The 22189-nt window shown below is 39.5% G+C and overlaps 1 protein-coding gene across 1 annotated transcript in view; it reads left to right on the top strand.

Annotated features, from left to right (window-relative positions):
• The first annotated feature begins 941 nt into the window (after positions 1-941).
• The window catches only part of KCNH5 (potassium voltage-gated channel subfamily H member 5), a 295393-nt gene continuing 274145 nt past the window's right edge, over positions 942-22189 (top strand). The window contains exon 1 of the mRNA XM_060620001.3: positions 942-1533. Coding sequence (XP_060475984.1) covers positions 1461-1533 — 73 coding nt within the window. The 5' untranslated portion in view covers positions 942-1460. The remainder of the gene's footprint in view (positions 1534-22189) is intronic.

The following is a 22189-nucleotide window of genomic DNA, read 5'->3' as shown; positions in this document are numbered from 1 at the left end:
GTCTAGGACTCCTGTGAGAACCACTGCTTTAAATAAAAGAAGGTGCCACGGCGTGAGCTCCCCCTTTCCTTTCCATCCCTCCGCGCTCCATTCGCACTTATGCCATTTTCCCTTCTCCGTGGTAGCTTCCGGCTTTGGGACTGTGTATGCTAACGGTTCCACTTCTGTCCCCGGTTCTGAGCTGATGGGGGGTTGTTAAAAAAGATTCCTGCCTGCCTCTCCTGCACCCCCGCCCCCCGCGCTGTTTCCTTCCACCACCTTCATTGTTTTTCCACCACAAATCCTGTCCGCTGCGCTCCCCCTCTCTCGCGTGTGAATTTATCCACCCCCGTTTCCCACTCCTTGAATTAAGTGTAACCTTTCCCGCAACTTAGCCCTGGTGGCGGGCTCGCCGCTCGCCTCCTGCGCTCTGGGGCTCCCCGGCACGGAGGCTCCTCCGCGCGCCAGGTGCGGTGGGAGGCGCAGGGGCCATTCCCGCGCCCGCTCTGCGCTCAGACCCTGGCTGGCCCCGGCTCCTGGGCGTGGGGCAGGGCGGGTGCTGACAGCTCCTCCGCTGAGCTTCGGGCGCGGAAGCCCGGAGGGGGGCGGTAGCAGCGTCAGGTGGCTGCTCTGCGTCCCCGCGCGCCGCCCTGTCAGTCCCTGCTCCGCGCTCAGCCTCAGCTGGAGCGGGAGCTGATCTACACCTTCGCCCCGACAGCTGCGTCCTCGGGAGCAGCCGGGGCTCGGGACCCCGGCGGGAGAAGCTGAGATGTGACCCCCTCCGACTGCCCATTGCTCCTCTGGCATCCTGCCTGCTTCTTCCTTTCGCGCTCCACGGCCCCATTGGACAGCGAACGTGTGTCTGGATCTCTGGGGAGAGAGGAGCGGCTACCGGGCGCACAGCCCGGCAGAAGTTGGGCTCAGCTGGGCAGCCTTGATCCAGCTGCGCGCGAGGGGTGGGCCAGGGCGGGAGGAGAGGAAGGCTCAGTAAAGGGGTCCGCATCTGGGCTGAGAGGGACTGGGAGCCAGAGCTAGGGGTGACTCTTCCCGCTCCCCGGCCTCGGGGCGCGGGGCAGCGGGAGAAATGCTGAGTCCGCGCCCAGGCGACCGCCGCCGCGGCAGCAGCAGCCTCAGCAGCAGCTTCAGCATCAGCACCGGCGGGACAGCGACAGCGGGGGCGGCGCAGGCGCACTGTGCCCCGCGGAGCCTGCAGTTCCCGAGCCCCGTGTGCGGCACCGCCACAGTCTGGGCAGCGGCGGCCGGGGGAGCGCTACTACCATGAACTGCCTGGTCCTCCTCCCCAGAGCTGCTCATCCAGGTCGGGCTGGAGACACAGTCAGGGGACCCTGTCGCCGCCGCCGCGCCCCCTCTTCTTTCGGCTCGATCTTCTCCTCCACCTTTACCTCCTCTTCCTCCACCTTCTCTTCCTGCATCCCCCCCTCCCCCGCCGCGGATCCTGGCCGCTGCTCTCCAGACCCAGGATGCCGGGGGGCAAGAGAGGGCTGGTGGCACCGCAGAACACATTTTTGGAGAACATCGTCAGGCGCTCCAGTGGTAAGAAGAGTTGCAGTTCAGAACTCCCCCACCTCCATCCTGCCCACGCGCGCCCCCCATCCTCCCCATCCCATCCCTCTCCCAAGGGGGAGGGGGATGCAGACAGCCCTACCTGGTGGCTTCAGTTACTAGTTGGACCTGATTTGGGGTCGGGAGGGGAATAAGGCAGTGAAGGAAAGTTAGTTGCATCCCCTCCCCACGACAGACTCTCCTCCCTCCCACCTGTCCAGAGCCCAGAAGGGAAGGGGGAGCTGGGAGATTGTAGGTTCATCTGGAGAATAAAGTTGAGTTTTCCTTTGATGAGGGATATCTTTCTTGTTCATCCTTTCCCCACATTTTCTCCCCCTCAAGGAGGCTTCAGGGACTGATCAAATTCTTAGAGTTAATCTCAGTGGGAAGGTTTCCCTCGAGTTGGGAATGGCTGTGAAAGTGGCTACTTAATGAGGTTTAAGTCTCTGGAATGGCTTTTGGGTCCAATGAGCACTGCTGAAAGGAACCTTGTGCTAGGGAGAGGAGTTGGAGTTGAACCTAACAGAGTCAGTACTTGAAAAATGGGAAGCCAATTACTATGGTTAAGTTTGTGTTGAAAGTTTCTTTATTTTAATTTTTTTTTCCATTGTGCATTGCTCTTTATTAATCTATTTGATATATTTCACTTGACTTAAACAGGGGAAATGTGAAAGGGAAGCAATAGCTACTGTGCTTTTAAAGAACTGGAGTAAGAATCTTAAAAAATGCCATTCTACTTTGCTACTGATTGTAAGGTTTTCTTGCCTTAAAGTGTCTTTAAAATGCCATCCATTTATAAAGTCATTTCCTTCAAGATATTCTGAATGGAGATCAATATATAGTTCACATTTTAAGACCTTATAAACTTTGCATGTTACTGAAATATACATCTTTCATGTTGTTTTAATTCTTTTATATAATTTCCAATTTTATAAGCAAGATATGTAAAGTGTCCTTCAAAGTTTTTGTCCTTCGGAGGCTTGTTATTTTATTTTGAGATCATTTATTGGGAGACTTATGAGAAAGATATTGCTGCATATTGATTACAGTAGAGCTTGGGCCAAAGCAATGGAAATACTCTATGCAGTTCCAAAATTCATTGTTTATTCATTCATTGAAACAATATTTACTTGGGTGCCATATACAACAGACACTCTGTGGGGTCCTTTGGATAAAAGAAATGATTAAGACACTTCTGCTCCTAAGAAGCTCTCTGCCTAGTGTGTAAGACAGAGTCACACTAAAATAATAATAAATAATTAAATACAATTATGCTTTCCCTGAATTGGTTGACTAGATTATACTAATTCATAGATTAGGATCTCTTCAAAAACGAAGCTTGCAAATAGTTCCCCTGATTTTTGGGACCGTGTATATTTAAGTGTCCCGAGGTATTTTTCATAAATCTCTGATGTGGTATTTGGTTTTAATTTGAAGCTTGTGACTTTATTTCTTCCACATTGGTCAACATCTGATATTATACAAGTCTAGAGCAGACTTTTTGGGTTGAAAAAAAATAGCTAACAGTCTTGGTCTAATTTTTAAAAAAATCTATAATATTTTTGGCCATTCCAGTGTGATTTGAAATATGTTTTTTATTTTTTATGATAATATAAAATACAAATTCATAATGGTAGGCAACTTCCACGTTTATACATACCTTCATGTATTCCTGTTAAATGCAGACCTAGAATACAAGGGGATGTCACTATTAAAACAACCAGTTTGGGAACTTTAAAGTCTATTGGGATCAACTATTTCAGATACATACATTTTATTTCAGCTTTCTCATCCTCTTGGATTATTTCAATTCCATGCAATCTGGTCCGTGAGGGGACTTGTCAGAGAATGCCTGAAAAAATAAAACCCATAGGCTCTCTGTTCCTCTGCACGATGACCTGAAAGAAGATGAGAATTCCTTGACTGCAGTTTACTAGTATAGCATCTTTGGTTGAAAGTTCTTCTACAGAGTGGAGCGATGAGCCAGCTTTGAGAATATGTTTGATTTCAGATATAGTAGGAAATTAAGGCTTACCTTAATGTGGCTTGGAAATATCTGCTTCTGCCACCTCTATTTTATATCTACCATCCAAATCGATGAGTGTTTGATTGTTTTGACACTTTGTGTTCATAATTGCTTCATTGGCTTAATGTTTCTTTCAGTGGATAACAACCCCAAGCGCAAATGAAAATTTATCTGTTCTGGCATTTAAAATGCCACTTCTAATTGCTTATGGCTAGCTTTTAATACCACTGCTTGAAACCGCTGAGCTTTGTTTGCAATGTATTGGACTGGTGAGGTAGATATGTGCATGTGCAGGTAGTAAAAACTAGAAAGTCTCAGTACTACTTTTACAGGAAGAGCCCCAGAAATTGAGAATTACAGTATTCAATTGGTCTGCACATTCATGTGGGAGTAACCCACAGTTGTTGTCATTTCTATATGATTTGGCAGAGAAATAGAAAAATTCATTCTGAGAAATTGTTTAATTGAAACTAACAGAGGAAATTCCCTTCAGGATTCTCACAGATGGATGAAGTTTGTCACAGTGAAGATTTCATTATTCACTAACTTTTAACAACATTGAAAGTGAAGTGTTGGCAGAGCTTTAGTGGAACAGACAGAAATCGAAGAGAGTTGCCTACTTACCCTTACCCCACGAAATGCTTCTCTTTCTGATACATCACCATTTTCTTCTTATGAAAAGATCAGGTCTTTTACTGAGAGTTGGATGAGATAGACACGTATACAGAGAGATGTACACAGATACACCACAGACAGGCATCCATCCAGATACGAAGATGGATGTACAGGAAAAAAAACCCCAACCTCTCTCTCTTACACACAAAGAGCAAAAGAGAGATATACAGAAAGAGAGACACAGAGAGGGGGAATATCAGATTTGGAAGAGTAATGGACACAAAGAGAAAACATCAGGCACTAATTTGTCCACGGATATAACTAATGAACTGAAATTGCAGCCAATTAGACATCCATCAGAGAACTTCATGTTGTGGAACAAAAGAGCACAAAGTGTGGTCTATTTGGATGTAGCTTTTAAACCAGAGGACTTCCTAATAAAGTTCCTAAGTTCTCATTTGCAATTTCCCACAATAACAGTGCTTCATTCTGTGTCTTAGAGTAGCACTATCTCCTATTTGCTGTTACTTTACACCTCTTGAGATTGGATTTTTATTTTCCTTCTTTGGTTGACTCAGTCTGTTATGGGGAAGCATTTCAAAGTGTTACTGGTGATTCAAAGTCTATAAAATAAAATAATGAGGGCCACTGAGTAGGATGGATACAAACATGCTTTATGGCCAAATCCCACAATAGTAGAAGTAGGAAATTCCTCTTTTTAATTTTAAGATAAAAGACAAGATAAGTTTTAGATAAATAAAAGGAATTATAATAATAATTCTTAACATTTGATTCTAGCAGATATAGAGAACACATTATTAGTAGTCTGAGAAGTTGCAAAGGTCAGAAGTATAAGTGTAATAGCAAGGTTTAGATACAGTTTTGGCTAGGAGGTTCAAAATAAGTTGCTAGGAATGGAAAGTTTGGGAACTATGGGATGAGTTCATTACATGTATGACAGGTCTTGTAGACAGCCCCGGCCCAAAGTGCTTCTTGACTGAACTCGTGTCTGGCACATTATTAGGCTGTCTTTCCTTGTTTAAATTGTAATTATTTGTGCAAACTCTTCATCAGTATACATTGGGCTGTAGGGAGCAGAAAACTTGTGGGTAGGGGGTAAATACCTGAAAGAAAACAAGAGTATCTTAAGAATTATAGGTGAAATTTTAGATTCAAATGAAACAAAACATTTCCAAGACCTTCAATCTGATTATGTCTTTGGGCAGCACATTTTATTCATATGTTGTCTTTGGTTCCTTAGCAAATAGGCAGAAATGATTAGTTTCCATGACTGTGAACTAGGTTGCCATTTTGATATATTATATATACCAAATTTAATGTCTTTTTATTAGAATCTAATTATTGTTCTTTAATATTTTAAACATTATTAAAATCTATGAATGTTTTTCTCTTTAGAGGAAAAAAAAGGGGCTCAGGAAAGAAGAAAACAGGAAAGGTAGTATTTTATCAACCACTTCAATATACTCGATTTTCCATTATTGCTTGAGATATCAATGTTGTACAAGCACTTTCTTGGCTTAGTCATCTCATAGGAAAATCCAAAATTATTTTTTTTTTTGCTATAATTAATATTTGTGAAAACTGAGATCTTAAAGGAGAACCTATAGGAGAAAAAATAGAGAACTAGTGATTTAAAAATAAAACAGAAAAAGACATCATACCTTTTTAGTAGCATCCAATGTAAAATAAATGATGAAAAACATGATTTTTTGGGGGGGCATAAAGTTCCTGATATTTTTTCTTGAACGATTTTCTTTGACATCTAAACCGCTATTGAGGAAATACTGATAGAACTGTGTTGTCTTTGGTTTCCTCAGGTATTACAGTGTATCATTTTTACTTTGAAAATATCACTGAGGTTGAAATTATACTGACCACTCCCTAAATTATATTTATAAGTAAGCCAGTGGATTTGTCTCTTGCTCTAGAGCCCACAGTGTGTTATGTAATGAGTAGCAATGCTTTGCTGACCAGAACTTTGCTTATGCTAGGTCACTCTTGTCTTCACTAGAAATCGCCCTCTTTGTCTGTCTTTTGGGTGGTTCCAGAAGTAGGGTGTGTGAGAACTCCATGTACCTGGCCATCCTTTAACTGCCCTCCTGAAAGAACAATGTAAGACACTATTTTTTAATAAAAGACAGCAGCTAGGAATATTTTAATTGACGGTGACTGAGTTGACTTCCAACAAGAAATCCTTTAGCTTAGTCAATATTTGTCTTTTACTTTCATTGTTAATAACGGCTGTTTGCAAGCATGGAGGAAGAGTGCTTCTGTGTTCTCCAGTGTCCGACCTAGGAAAAAGGTTGTATTGTTCTCCAAAGCTCTGTAGATAGTATTTACCACAAGAGGTCACTATCGGTTCTGTCACAGGTGAACCAAGTAGTACATATCTTCCTTTTTCCATTTTTGTGATTTTTCCCTCCAGTTGGATTGGAGGTTAAAATCAACATAATTAATTGTTACTCTTGGAAGAAAAAAATCTAAAATATTAGACATATAGGGAAGCAAAATGAAGAAAGATACTCATTTCTTTTAATTATTGCAGTCTTATTTTAGTTGCTAAAATTAATTTATTTTATGACTAGATAAATTGGATATTAATAAAGAGTTTACGTAAAGAAATACATTTAAATACATTTGAGACTAATATAATACTTCAGCAGATGAACTAAATTTTATTGTAATAAACCATTTCACCATGGTGGTAATATATATGAGATACAAAGTTTTGCAGAAAAATGCCATATAAATAATGTCCATATATATTTCTATTTCAACAACATTTTTCCTCTGTGAGATATCTTGATATAATTCATATTAAATCAGTGAAGTAAGATCAGTTCTTGACAGCGCTTTGATTTTATTGAAAGGTAGTTCACAGATTTACAGTTATTTTCTTAGGATATTATATGATTCTAATATTTTCATGTTATCCAAACTTTTAAAATAAAACACAGAGCTAAAACAAACATTCTCTGAAATTTTCCAAACTTATTGAATTTTCCTCAGAATAGGGTTGGAGATAATATTACTTTAAGAGGTTTTGTTTCTTGTCAATCAGGAAGTCTGAATCTTGGTTTCAGGAATTTCTTTTTCTTTTTCATAGGATTAGAAACCAAATATTGGGAGATGCTTCAAAATGTCCCAAACAAAATTAGTTTTAAATGGAAAAATTAAAGATAGTAGTTTTGAGATACATTATGTTTTCATATGGAAAAGGTAGAAAAATTAATTAAAGAGCAATAAAAAAATTAGAAAGGAAGAGTGGTTGAAAGCTGTTTGAAATTTTATTGAAATGGATTTCTTTCTCGGGGTCTGTTCCCATTAGAGAAATATACATACTAAATATGAAGTCCTATTACTTGAGATATGAGCTTAGGTGCACAGTTATAGCAGTCCCTGGAGGTAATGACATATAACTAGAAAGTCATGAACATGTTGCTATATGAACTAAGCTCCTTAAAGATATGGGTCATACCTCACTCGTATTTCTATATCTTCCACTATGAAGAGTACATAGCACCAAGTACTAGTTGAATAAATGTCTTTTGATTTTGTCTCCTAAATTAAACAAGTCCATAATTGTTTTTCCCCCAAAAGAATGCTGATTAAATCTATTAAGTAAGCTTGTATAAGTAATTGCATAGTTTCAAGTGTCTAGTCAATGGGTAGATCTGAAAGCAGAAATGGCATCGTACAGGGCAACTCACACGGGACTCGTGCAAGCACAAGAGGCAAACATATAAGTGTTCTCATGCTCATCTCCTATTCCAGATAAAAATTTTTCTACTGCTCTTGTTCTACCCTCTAAGAGTTTAAAAGCTAGACTCTTTTATATAAGAAAGAACCATAGAGAAATTTGTAGATTCTGATTAATTTTGTTAAGAAACAATTTTGCAGTTAGGAGATGGCAAGTTTTATCCTTGGGAACCCATCCTTACCAGTTTAAGTATCTTCTGAGTGAGTTTTGCCCTGTGGTTCTGTGTAGTATCCCACAGAAGAGAGGAAATGGATTTTGGCTTTTTAGAGATGGCAGGGCCAGCCTCAGATCACCAAGTTTAACTGAAAATCAGACAACTCACTTGGATTGAGGGGAGGAGTTAACTTTTATCCTGATCTTTTCTGTAAGCCTTTTCTGTCTGCTGGCATATTTTTTATTTGGGGCAATTAAAGCACAATGAGTTTATTTTCATATATTTACAGCATTGAGAGAATAGAAGAATTCTTCAACCAGGGTTAAGTGGCTCCAGAATAAAGTCCCCTACAAACAGTTCCCATCCTTTTGCTTGACATTCATATTCTTTTTGGTTAATAATTCATTACTGAAACAAAAATTTATTGATTGTCTCCTACGTGCTAGGCATGGATCTAAGTTCTGGGGATACATAATACGCACAATGATAGAAATAATGATTCTTTTTTTTTTTTTTTTTTCTGTGAGGGGCTAGCATTATAACTTGCTTATTCTTCCCTAGTTTTCTCCTCTGTAACATACAATAATAAGAGTACCTAGCTCATGGTATTGGAGTGAGAATTAAATGAGGTAATATATACAAAGTACTGAGAACAGTATCTGGCACACAACAAATACTATGTCAGTATCCGTGCGTTTAGTTACTACTATCATTTGGATGTTTGAATCTTTGAATGCACCATCTGTAGTTGATGTCTTTAATTCTAGGTCACCATTTTCCTTTGCACTTCTTTCAAGTGATTTCTGTCTGTAATGTTGAAATGTCCTAGAAGATTACAAATGAGTCTTCTTGTGAATCCAAAGCCCTTTTATTTTTCTGTATTTTTCTGACTTTGCAGGGTTCGACACTATGCTCCGGTACCCTCTCTGACACTTGTTTCACTTTTGTCTTTCATGACTTTGCACTTTCTCCTGCCCTTTTTCCTGGATTCTCTTCCTAGTCCCTTTCTATTGCTTTCCTGTTCCCTCTCTCCTCTTTTCCCTGCCCTGTCCCTTGTCTTTCCCTCCCCTCTCCTGAAGACTGAAGAGTCTTCCAGGTTCAAACTTCAACCATCTTTCTTACACACATGCACCCTCCTTTTCAGAGCAAGCTTGTCCTCTGTCATAATTTAAACTTTATCCTCCCTGTGCCCCAGTCTTGTGTTTCTAGTGGCCTCTTCTTATACTTCTTGTACTTCTCACAAGTAATCTAAACCTCAAATGTCGCCAGAATTGAATTTATCATCAGTTTTAGCTTCAAACAGACTTACGTGCTTTGCTGTTTCCCCATCTCTGTCAAAGGTGTCTCTAATATTTTAGTCTTTAGGCAGGATCAGACCTATAAATTAATACAGAACAAACTGATGGTGGTCAGAGGGAAGGAGGATAGAAGGATGGTCAGAATGGGTAAAGGTGAGTGGGAGATACAGGCTTCTACTTATGGAATGAGTAAATCATGGGAATAAAAGTTACAACATAGGGAATATAGTCAATGACATTGTAATAGCATTACATGGTGACAGAATGTGGCCACACTTGTGATCATAGCATAACTTATAGAGAGGTTGAATCACTATGTTGTACACCTGAAACTAACACAACATTGTGTGTTGCAGCTAGACTCAAATAAAAACTTTTTTTTGTTGTTGTTAATTTTAGTCTTTTAGTCTAGAAACCCGAGGGTCTTCTTTGACTTCCAGGTCAGTATAATATTAGTCTTGCTTTCTAACCAGATTAGTTATTGTTTTTAGTTATTACTACTAAATTACTAAATATTGTTTTTAGTTATTATTACTACACAGCACTTGTGTGCAAAGTACGTAAATTCATGCCAGTTAACTATACTGATTTATCTCAGGGCATGAAACATGTCCACAACTGACATCATATGAAGCCAATGTATGTAGATATGATGAACCAAAGAAAGACTTACAGGTGGAAAGAAGAGTTGCTTCATTAACTGCGCTCAGGAACAAAATGTCTTATCTCTGTGTGAGGAATGAAAGGTATGATACATTCTCCTCATTCATTTCTAAAGCAGTCCTTCTCTCTACTAGAGCAACCATAATCAAAGTAACATGCAATCTTTCTGAGACTCTGTGGGGGTCTTTCTTTCTTTCTTTCTTTCTTTCTTTCTTTCTTTCTTTTCTTAATGTTTATTTTTGAGAGAGAGACAGAGCGCAAGTGAGGGAGGGGCAGAGAGGGAGGGAGACACAGAATCCGAAGCAGGCTCTAGGCTATGAGCTGTCAGCACAGAGCCCCGACGCGGGGCTCGAACTGACAGGCTATGAGATCATAACCTGAGCTGAAGTTGGAAGCTTAACCGACTGAGCCACCCAGGCATTATGGGGACATTTCTAAGGCTCAGGGAACAGTGCTTTCCACAGAGCAAAGGCATTCCATCTTGATGACAGAGACTCTTGTCCTGGTAACAGGAGCCCTTACCCATGGTGAAACACTGGGCCTCTCTAGGATTAGAAGTCTTACCTGGCAAGTTGGTGGAAAGACTCAGCAAAGCCATAAATGTAGCAGCTCTTGTACTGTACCTTGTCATGGTAAGGGCTTAATAAATATTCACCTTTTCCTATTTTCTTTAAATAAGGTAAGGCAGGGAAGATTTTCTTCCTTCCTTTTTTAACCTGAAGAAAACAAAATATTAAGTAGTTGAGATTTTAAGTCATAAATTGATGAGTCTAAGCTTAAAGCATTTGGACTCACTTGACCAAGGGCCTACTTCTTTGGGGGGAAAAAAAACCCAAAACCCCAAACAAACACTACTCTTCCCTCCAACAAAAACTACTATTGAGAGCCAAAAAAACATCAGTACTTTTTAGCTCAGTAACTGGCAGTGCTTGCAGAGGCCAAAGAAGAAGGCAGAAATGTCAGGCTTTTTGTAACTGGCCCAGTGAAATCTGGCCAAAGGAGAGAATTGAATTGAATTTGTGATCTGTATCTTTTCCTTGCACAATTAGCTCCTATTGCATAGATAGTAGGAAAGAAAATAGAATAAAGCTTTAGAAAATTAATTAGATTGTAAATGCATTCAGAAAAGCCTTGCTTCTGTATTTCTACCAGGTGTGCAGGTTACACTCATCTTTTAATTGGAATTCTTCATTAGTTATCTAGCCATTAGTGTTGATTGCCTTAAAAGGTTAACTTCAAAGAAAATATATAATCCCTTTAGAACAGATGCAGTTCGTTTGCAAAAACAAGGTTTGTTTATTTGCAGGATTTAAAAGTGATGCTTAACCATTAAATATGTAACACTTTTCCCCCCTGATAAATACATTTTGACTGATTTAGCTTTTGTCCAAGATTATGTAACTAGTGACTGTCTTATGGCTTTAGCTATTTTAAGAAATTTCATTGTAATAAACTTCCGTAAAAATTCATCATTATTTATATCAGGGTTAAGGTTTTCTGTTGTATTCTGAAATATGAGTCATACAGGTCATTACTGCAGTTACCTTTTGCTTCTAATAATTCTGACCAGTATACTTTTTAGAAACCCACCTTCTCATGAACAAAATACTGACTATTAAAAGTAGAAATTTTGAATTGTTGGGAATTCTTTCGTGTGTCAGTGTGTAGAAATATTTTCTATAACAAAATTGCTATTATTCCTGCCATTAAAATTTTAGAAATATGTGTTAAACAATCTCAAGTATTCTGAGCCACTTTGGCTAGATGGAAAAATGATGAAGTTAATGCCATCAAAGAAACATAGAAACCTAAAAATGTACCTTTGATCTTGAAGGAGATGAAAAGTGGAGGCATATTTTTATCTTTGATGACAGCTGAACAAGTTTGAATAAATTAACAGATATTTTTTGCATCTTTCAAACTCTCACAGTGATGGTCTGCTTAATGTTGCCAATATTATTATATAATAATTAGTCTCATTGTGGAAGGTACAAAGTGTATGTGTCTACACACACACATATGCACGCATTCCCTTGCTATAGAGCTGTAGGGTAAAGGTGTATTTGTAAGAACAGGAAAGAGACCAGCTTTATATTCTGTTATTACATAGTGGAAGTGAGCAATGCATCTCCCAGAAATCAATGTTGTGGATATGGATATGACATATAAGTTATTTATGCTTTTGTTTAGCCATCTGTGCCAGGATGGTATTTAATCCAAATAACATGTGCTGTATGTGCTTTGGGGATTGTTCTGCTGTTACTGTTCTATGAAACTTAAATGTATCTATAGATATCACTCATCCAGAAGACAAGTTTAAAAAGTAATATACACTCCATGATTTAAATTTTCAAGTTTCCAGGGTGCAGGGAAATCTGCTAGGAACCTCTGATTTTTTTTTTTTTTTTTTTTTTTCAGAATTGTCAGTTCTTTGAAGAAAAATACCCAGCACGGTCCTTATCTATATTCATGACAATGTCCAGCCTTGCTCTAATTATTGTTTGTTGATTATATGACTTAAAATTTTTTTAATGTTAATTTTTGAAAAAGAGAGAGAGAGAGACAGAGTGCAAGTGGGGGAGGGGCAGAGAGAGAGGGAGACACAGGATCCAAAGCAGGCTCCAGGCTCTGAGCGGTCAGCACAGACCCTGATATGTGTCTCGAACTCACAAACCATGAGATCTTGACCTGAGCCGAAGTAGGATGCTTAACTGACTGAGCCACCCAGGCGCTCCTGATTATATGACTTTAAATAGAAATCAGAATTTTTATATTTGATTTGATCATTCAACAAACACTTGTGGGGATTCAGTGATGAACAAACAGACATGGTCTCTGACTTCAGGGGACTTGAAGTCTGGTAGGGGAGAAAGGTGTTCGACAAACCCATGTCAAATATATAATTACAAATTGTGGTAAGCACTGTGAAGAAAAGGAAAGGATGCTGTGACTAAGTATACAGGGATTCATTTCAATTGGGAGACAGTGTCAGGGAAGGCCTTTCTAAGACAGTAGTGTAAAGTGGAGACCAAAGTAAGTGATAGCTAGATGATAAGTGGGCAGAAAAAATATTTCAGGTGAAGAGAAAACAGGTGAACAGTCCTAAGGAGAGACAGAGAAAATGTGGGGCCAAGTTTGTGAAGTTCAAAGGCTAGTGTGGTTGGATTGCAGTGAGCACAAAAAGCTCAAGTCAGGGCTTAGCTCTTCAGGGCAAGGTGTTTGCATTGTATTCCAACTGCAGTGGACAGATCTCCACTCAGGTCATAAGGATTATTTTTGTAACAACAAGTTAGGTCAGAAGGAGGAGGAGTCATAGGGGCGCCTGGGTGGCTCAGTCGGTTGTTAAGCATCCGACTTCAGGCTCAGGTCACGATCTCGCGATATGTGAGTTCGAGCCCCGCATCGGGCTCTGTGCTGACTGCTCAGAGCCTGGAGCCCGTTTCAGATTCTGTGTCTCCCTCTCTCTCTGACCCTCCCCCGTTCATGCTCTGTCTCTCTCTGTTTCAAAAATAAATAAATGTTAAAAAAAAAAAAATTAAAAAAAAAAAAAAGAAGAAGGAGGAGGAGTCATAGTAGGGGACCAGCTAGGAGACTGTTGGACTAGACCAGGCAAGAGATAATGGTGGCTTGGGCTGGTCTGGGAGCAGTAGAGACGGAGAGAAGTAGATGCATCGGACATGCATGTTTCACTGGTAGAATTATTAGGGTTTAGTGGTCAATTGGATGGCATAAATGAAGAGGTGTGAAGGATGCCTTTCTGGGTTTTGCCTTGAGCATGTGAGTATAGATAGAGGTAGGGAAGGTTTCCCTGAGAGCCAGCTTCGGAGTGAAACTCTGGACATCACCTGCATCATGGCTTTATCTAGCTCCCTTTCATTCCCTTGAAGTGAAGACAAATGAAGGCAAGGGGGGCTTAGTTCAGTGTGACCGTGTACGGAGGGGACTTCTGTACTCTACTTACAGAAGTTCAGAAAAGAATATCACAGGCTGGATAATTAGCTTGGTTGGTCTGGTTGTCCTTGTGGATTAGAAACAGGTAGCTTCAGATTTTCATAAGAGGCTGATTTAGACCAGAAACCAAGTACATTTTTGAATAAAACCAAAATCCCAAACTAAAACTTACATTTATAGTGAACATTTGACAAGAAGCATTGTTGAAATGCCCTCTTTAGCCAATCTCTTTTGGAAAACGTTAGCAATTACTACGTGGATTTTATTGTGTTGCTTTTAAGCTTCAAATTACCCTCTTTGGTCATTGATTTTCAGAATGTGCATTCTTTAGCTCTTTGATTCAGAAGATTTGGAGGGTGGAGTGGAAGTTGAAGCTATGAGCAGCTGTGATCAAGCCCTTCTCCACAGAGGCCCCTGGGATCTGGAGAGCAGCTTGAAATAGCTCTCAGCTAGCTTTCTGGGCTTCCACCTGCACAGAACCTCTGTCGGAGGGGTTCTGTCCTGGGTAGTAAGGCTTTCAGGATAACAGCCCCAGTTTCTGGATGGTGTGCTTCTCCAAAGTAAGGACTAAATGAATACAGTCAGAGGGAAAATCCTGTCGGTTGCCTTCAGAGGCAACCCTATACCTTGGAAAAACTATACCTTAGTGAAAGTGTTTTCTTCACTGTTTGTGGATTATTTTTGTGAAGTGCTTTTCCTTTCTCAGCCCCACTTGATGTCTTCGCTCTTCCTCAGTACTCTGGAATTCGTGTGTCTCCTCACTTCCTAAAATGTATGAAAACTTCTCAGTGCTAGGGCTCTGAGGGTCATCTTGCAAAGAAAGTTGAGGGGACGAGGAGGGAGGGAGAGAGAAACAGAAAGAGAGAGACCAAGAGGGAGAGATATTTAACCCCCCAAAAGGTTACACTTTTTGTAACACCCAAAAGGTGTTTCACTTTGTTAATGTCTGTGGAATTTGTGGACCACAGAAGGGTATAGTTTTCTTAAAAACAAAACAAACAAACAAACAAACAAACACCTGTATTATCATGTCAGATACAGGTAGTGATGGAGCAGCTCATAGGAAAACACTGCTTTTCTGGAATTGCTACAATTCTGGAATTGTAGAAAGGGAAGGAATATCTCCCATACTTTTATATTGTTGTTATTGATCAAATATAACTTCTTTTCTTTGGGAAATTTCTATCGGCCAAGACTGTTGACCTCATAGTTTGTATATGATCTCCTTTAGAAATGGCATTAATATGCAGTAACATAGAATGTGGTTATTTTCCTATTATCCGAAGAAATGGTGCTGTAACAAGGAAGTGCGTCCTTTATGTTCAAACAAAGCAAAACAAAAGCTTAGATAGCAGTTCAAAGATACACTGTGATAGGATAGAAAGCCTTAGTCAGCGAGGCCTGGCTGTGCGTTTGTCCCCCACCAGACACTTTTTTCCTGTGTGCACTGGGTCCTTTCACTTTCCTGGTCTGCTTTCCCACCCATGAAAGGAAGGAAAGCAAGTGTAAGATGAGTGTATTCGTGGGCTTGAAGATCACCTGATGATCTGGTTAGAATGCAGGTTCTGATTCATCAGATCTGTGGTGGGTCCTGGAGTCTGCATTGCTAGCAAACTTCCAGGTGGTTCTGGTCCACACTTTGAGTAGCAAAGTACTAGGTCAGTTTCCCAAAGCTAGCTGCGCATGGGACTTGCCTTCAGTGGCTGTATTTTTGTGTTTCATCTTTAGGGAGTCTATTCAGTGTGTCCACATTAGAACTTAGCAATCTTTATTTTTGATATTTTTGACACTCATGACAGGATTCTATGGTAGCCGCCAGTATTTGGGAATTATTGCAGTAGCCATTCTGGCTCCATTAGAACCACCTCAGAAGATTTAAAAACAAATACCAGTGCCTGGATCGCACCCAGACCTATTAAAACAGAATCTTTGAGGGGTGAGGCCTGGAAGGAGTAACTCCTGGGGCCCCTTCCAATTCTCCTCAATCTTCATCCCCACTAAATATGGAATCAAAATTGAGAGCAACTCATAATGATTCCTACTGGGCCATTGTGAATCAGGGTCTTGTGATTTATTTTTTGACCTCCTTCTAACCCTTCAGGGAAGAGTGCTTGTTTTATTTCATGTCTATCTCTGAGAAAACACTGAATGGTCTTTAAAAGAATAGGAGATGTTTCAAGGCTTAGCCTCTTGCAGAGATTCTCTTGAGAATCTGCTCATGTGTAGAATTACAGCTTCTGAAATGCTGTACGAGACTGCTACCACCCAGTAGAGATAATGACCTGATTCTTAGGCCCCTCATGCAGGAACATAGTGCGTATTTGAATCATTTGGACAAGAAATGCATGCAAACATCTTCAAGGACTGAAACAGTCCAGATCCCAAGAAGGTTGAATTTTCCAGAATTCATGGCTCTTGGTGTGCCAAGAGTTGTGAGGACAAATCAGAACTGGTTTCCCTAGCAAGATTGGTTGATAAATATCTTAATCTGTTTGAGCTACTCTAACAAGATGTCATAAATCTGCTGGCTTCTGAACAACAGAAATTTATTTCTCACAGTTCTGGAGGCTGGAAGTCCGAGATCAAGCATGGCTGGGTTCTAGTGAGAACTCTCTTCCTGGTGGCAGACAGCTGGCTTCTTATTGTATCCTCACAATGTGGAGAACAGCAGAGAAGGCAGACTATCTTGTGTCTCTTACAAGGGCACTAATCCCATTCATCAGAGACTTCACCCTCATGACCTTCTTGAATCCTAACCACATCCCTAGGGTTCTACCTCCTAATGCCTTCACATGAGGGCTAAGGTTTCGACATATGAATTGTGGAAGGACGCAAACATTCAGTCCAGAACAATGAGGATGGTGGTGGTCACCAAGAATTCTGGGCAATTAACTTAATAGCTTTGTGTTTCCAAAACTTCTTAACTGGTCTCACTTTCAAGATTTGCAACTCATCTCCTTTGCAGAGAAGTTATCTCTTGGTTGCCAGGTTGCTTTCCCCACCATTTAAAAAAAAAAAAAAAAATATATATATATATATATATTTTTTAATTTTTTTTAATGTTTATTTATTTTTGAGAGAGAGGGACAGAGACAGAATGTGAGCAGGGGAGGGGCGGAGAGAGAGGGAGACACAGAATCGGGAGCAGGCTCCAGGCTCCAAGCTGTCAGTGTGGAGCCCGACGCAGGGCTAGACCTCACAGACTGTGAGGTCATGACCTGAGCTGAAGTCGGACGCTCAACCGACTGAGCCACCCAGGCGCCTCCTAAAATATATATTTTTAAATGTTTATTTATTTTGAGGGAGAGAGAAACAGAGCATGAATGGGAGAGGAGCAGAGAAAGAGAGAGACAAAGCAGGTTCCAGGCTTTGAGCTGTCAACACAGAGCCTGATGCAGGGCTTGAACCCACAAACCGTGAGATCATGACCTGAGCCAAAGTCAGACGCTTAACCAACTGAGTCACCCAGGCACCCCACTCCACCGTGTTTTAAAGCCAAAAGAAATTAAAAATTTTCAGGAAACAATTTTAATTAATTTGCTATCCTGTTATTAATATTTGTTAATAATACTGGATTTCACATTCACTAAAACAATAATTTTTATGAGTATAGGAAATGGAACAGTTGTGTGAATGTTTCAGATTCACAAATTATATTTCAATTAACAAATAGACAAATATCCCAAGGAAGATCCTGGACAGTCTATTTAGTATTTATCAGTTTTCATCTAATTTAACCTTTGACATGAAAAGGAAATCTGTTTCCCCTTCTTTTGTCCCCACCCCTCTCCTCCTAATATTTTATTTTGTAGTTTAGTGTATTTAGTGTATTTCAGTGATAAATACAATTTTATAGGTTCTGGTTTGCAGGGTCACTATTTAAATATCTGTGTCCTTTTTCTAGTTCATTGCTTGTACACACATATGCAGAACTCACACATAGGATGCTCTGTCTGCATATATGACACAATTGTACAAGAATCTTGTACATAATAAATAATAACAATTATTAGTTAATAAAGACTTTTTGCTCCAATAGTTGGTTTATAAAGATTTTTCTTTCATTACTCTATTTCATCTCCATAAACTACCCAGAGTGGTAGGTATTGCTGTCTCCAGCTTGTGTGTGAGGAAACCAATAACCTAATAAAAACTCCCCAGGTTTTCTAGAGTAGCTCCCTTGGGAGTATTGAGAAGGGATCCGAGTGTTGGCAGAAAGTTTGGGAACAGGGCTCTTTGTGGTAATTTGATTGTTATGAATATTTACCAGTTGATAACCTGTTATATGAAGTACCTAGCACTGTGGCTATTTTCTCAATTACAGTTTTATAAAACATTCAGAAATGAGAAAAGCAGTTCTTATGCTTGTCCTCCATAAACCCAGAGCACATATCGCTAATGTGCAATTGTTAAGACCTTGGGGTAAGGGCTAGTGAACACAGAGTTACTTCACGCTCTGATGGTCTAAATGGATAATATCAAACTTGAAGCATAAAGATGAATGGACGCCATATTTCCTAGACTATTTGTTAATCTTTAAGTTGTTTAAAAAAACTCTTCTGAGTTGTTAGGTCTGATTGAATCTGTAAGTGAATACTCAAATGTGTAGCTGGTAAATATCTGAATAGTCCATATTCTATGTTTATTGGTTAAAATCAAGTATATATTATAAAAAATGGGATCGAATCCAATTTCTGTGGAGTTTTGTTTTTCCTCTGAACAACTCTGCTTTCAAGCTAATATGACAATTAATCCTCCCTCCTGTGAGTTGATTTAGGACTTCATTCTTAGACTTCCTACTTTTCTATTCCAGCAAAAGAAAAAAAAAGACACAATTCTACCTAAAAAAGTTTGAATCTGCAAATATCTCAGTCAAGAATTAGAATGTAGAGAACCTCTGTTGTAGTCGCTGCTCCTGAAGAATCTGGTCTTGATGAGTCTCTGACTCATCACAGAAAGGAGTTGTTTTCCAGATTAGAGAAAATGGGTACGATAATCTGTAGATAACAGGTTGATGATCTGTCCCAATGCCTAGCACAGAGTTTGGGCTCTGCTAAAGGTTGCTTTGATTTTGTTATTCCGTGGAGTTACTAGAGTATAAGTGAAGTAATATATCAACAATAAATGAATGATCATAGCTAGGCCATTCTGAGCTGGAGTCTTAATTTTCTCATTATTGAAAATGGTATGATGGGAGCAGTTTAATATTTTTAATAGCAGAGTTAACTAGGAACAGTTAGAGCTCCTAATCCAAAGCCTAACAAATGTCTTGAAAACAAGTCTGTTTATGACAGAGGGAGGTCTGCAAGACTTTGGGGCTGTTTAGGGTGTTGTGAAATAGAACTCTTACTTCAGGGTATAAAATTGATTTAATGGGCCCTGACTAGCACACCAAAAAATTGAGATAGAGTTAAAAAAGAGGACCTCTCGTGGTAAGTGTTTTCTGAGAAATTATTTTTTAGTTATGTGTTTGTGTAGGTGCATGTGTGCACCTGTGTAAACATGTTTTGAGATACTATGTAAAATTAATTCCTTACTATGAGCTTCAACTTAAAAAAAGTTTGAAAAACACTGGTTTGATTAGTTTCTTGGGGAGAGAAAGCCTCCCTCAGCAGGACTTTTCATGTTTATGGTAGTTCGTTTTTAGAACCTTTGGTTTCTGTTTCCTGGGATACAGGCAATTATTTCAATCAATAAATAATTACTATACTGAAACTTTTGTGGGCACAGTGGGCACAAAATTTAGAATCCTGAGGACTACATTATCCAAGAAGTTAAAAAGTAGCATATGTAAAGTATTTAGAGAGGCAGTGCATACTGAATTTCATGATATCAATTATATAAAGAGATCTCACATGAATACATTAATTCCTGTGTTTATTGATATAGTCAACCAACAAGCAAACATCTACTATGTGCCAGGCACCATGTTAGGTACAGGGGGATAAAATGGGACCAAAATGGATATAGGCTTTGTCCTTATAGAGCTTACAGCCCAACAGGCAGATATGCATTCATCGTATCATAACACAAATAGGTATAAAATTGTAACTGTGATAAGGGCTGTGAGGAAGAGGTGCATTATGTCTGCACTATTAGGGATGACGTGGTCAGAAGGTCAGGGAAAGATTTACTGAGGTCATGACAGTTGAATTAAGATCTAACTAACTGCAGGTATCAATCATATAAGTAAGGAAAAGACTGGTGTTTAGGCAAAGAGAATGACAAGTTAAAAGACCCTATGATGGGAGAGAACTTGAAGCTTACAAAAACATAAGAAAAATCAGTGTAGAGGACATGAATCAATTTGAATTTTGGAAAGACCTCTTTGGCTTCAGTATGGACAATCCATTGAAAAAATCTCAGAGAGGGTTGGTGTAAAACAATTAGGTAGCTGTTGGAGTGATCTAGGGGAGAGATAATGGAAGCTTGGATTTGGGAGATGATAGCGAGGATCCAGAGAAATGGAGAGATTTGAAAATTTGAAGACATAAAATTAATAGGATTTGGTCATGGATTAAGTACAAGGATAATGAGAAGGATGTTGAAAGATGGCTCCAAGATTTCTGGCTTACATAATTGCATGGATGGTGATCCCATTGTCTAAGATAGGAAACACTGGAAAAGCACCTGATTTGGGGGAATGAAAGGTCATGGACCTATTATATTGAGGTCCACTAAAGATATCTAAGAGGATATCTATGTCAACTTGGATATCAAGATCTAGAATTTATATAAAAGAGGTCTGGTTTGAAGATATAAACTAATGAGTTATGGAATCTATGGAGACAGGTGAAGTATAAGAGGAACTGATGTGGAGAAACTCTAGTATCTACTTACTGGATAAAGAATGTTGAGCCTGCAAAGGAAATGGAGGACTATTCAGAGAACCAGGGGACAGTCATTTTATGAAAGCTAAAGATTGAAAAATTTTAAGGAGTGAGTGGTTACCAGGGCTTCTGAATTGTCAAGTGAGATGAATAAAAAGCATCCTTTGGATTTGGTAACATGTAGAGGCTGTTGGTGATCTTGTTTGTCCTGAAGTGGTAAGGAAAGAACTAGATAGGAGTGAGTTGTATGAATAGGAGCTGAGAAGATGGAACCAATGGGAACACACAACTTTTTTGGGAAGTTTGTCCAGTGAGGGGTTGGAGACAGATATGGTGGTAGTCAGAGGGGGATGTAGGCTAAGTGGTACTCATAGAATTTGTCTGGTTCTGAAAGGTTTTGGTAGGTAAAGGGATGGGGGAAAAGTGTTTCAAGTGGAAAATAGGCATCATGAGTGAGTATATTTTGGGGCCATAATGAGAAAACTGACTTAATTGTAATAGTATAGACTTTAGGAGTAATGATAAATATGTTTGTATAGGTAGGGAGGGTATAGCTGGATTTTAGAAGGGTTTCTAAATCTGAGAGGCAATTTGATGATGTAAGCACTTGGGAGTCTATATTTGGATGAGGAGTAGTAGGATGATGGAGTCAGGAATTCAGGGGGGAGAGTGAACATTAGTGTGAAAAGTAAAATCGGTTGAGTCAGGGAGACCATGTAGCTGAATGGACTGCCACTGTTGCCTCATCATGAAGTGGACAGCATATGGATTAGCGAGAGTAAACTGATTAGACCCCAGCCTGGGCTAAGAGGAGAAAAGTTAATTTTTGGTGATCATATTGTATTTATTTATACTTGATGCTATACATAAATGAAAATGTCATATATTTATAGAAGAATTTATTTATACTTTATGAAGCATTTTTGTAGGAATAAGCTCATTTTAATCTCTACTATAACCACCCTATGTATCAAGGAAAGGTATTACGATTCTCATAGCTAAGGTTCATTTCAAATGCCACAGTTTCCCTAAAACTTCTGAATCTTTGGTCCTTCTTCTTCCATGTGTTTTCTTTTAAATTTTAGGGAATTAATTTATTAGTGGTAACACACACAAATTTTAAGTGTACAGTTCAATTAGTTTTGACAAATGTGTATACTTGTGTAGCTTATACCTCTATGAAGATAGAGAACAATGACCTCCCCCAGAAAGTTCTTTTTGACTCTTTCCTATCAGTCTCCTTCCCATCCCCTTTAGCAATCATTGTGCTGATCCCTATCACCATAGATTAGCCTTGCCTGTATTAAACTTCATATGAATGAAATGATA

The sequence above is a fragment of the Panthera onca genome, chromosome B3, assembly GCF_046562875.1.
Source record: "Panthera onca isolate mPanOnc1 chromosome B3, mPanOnc1 haplotype 2, whole genome shotgun sequence".
NCBI lineage: Eukaryota > Metazoa > Chordata > Mammalia > Carnivora > Felidae > Panthera > Panthera onca.
This window is presented reverse-complemented; position numbering and strand designations above follow the sequence as displayed.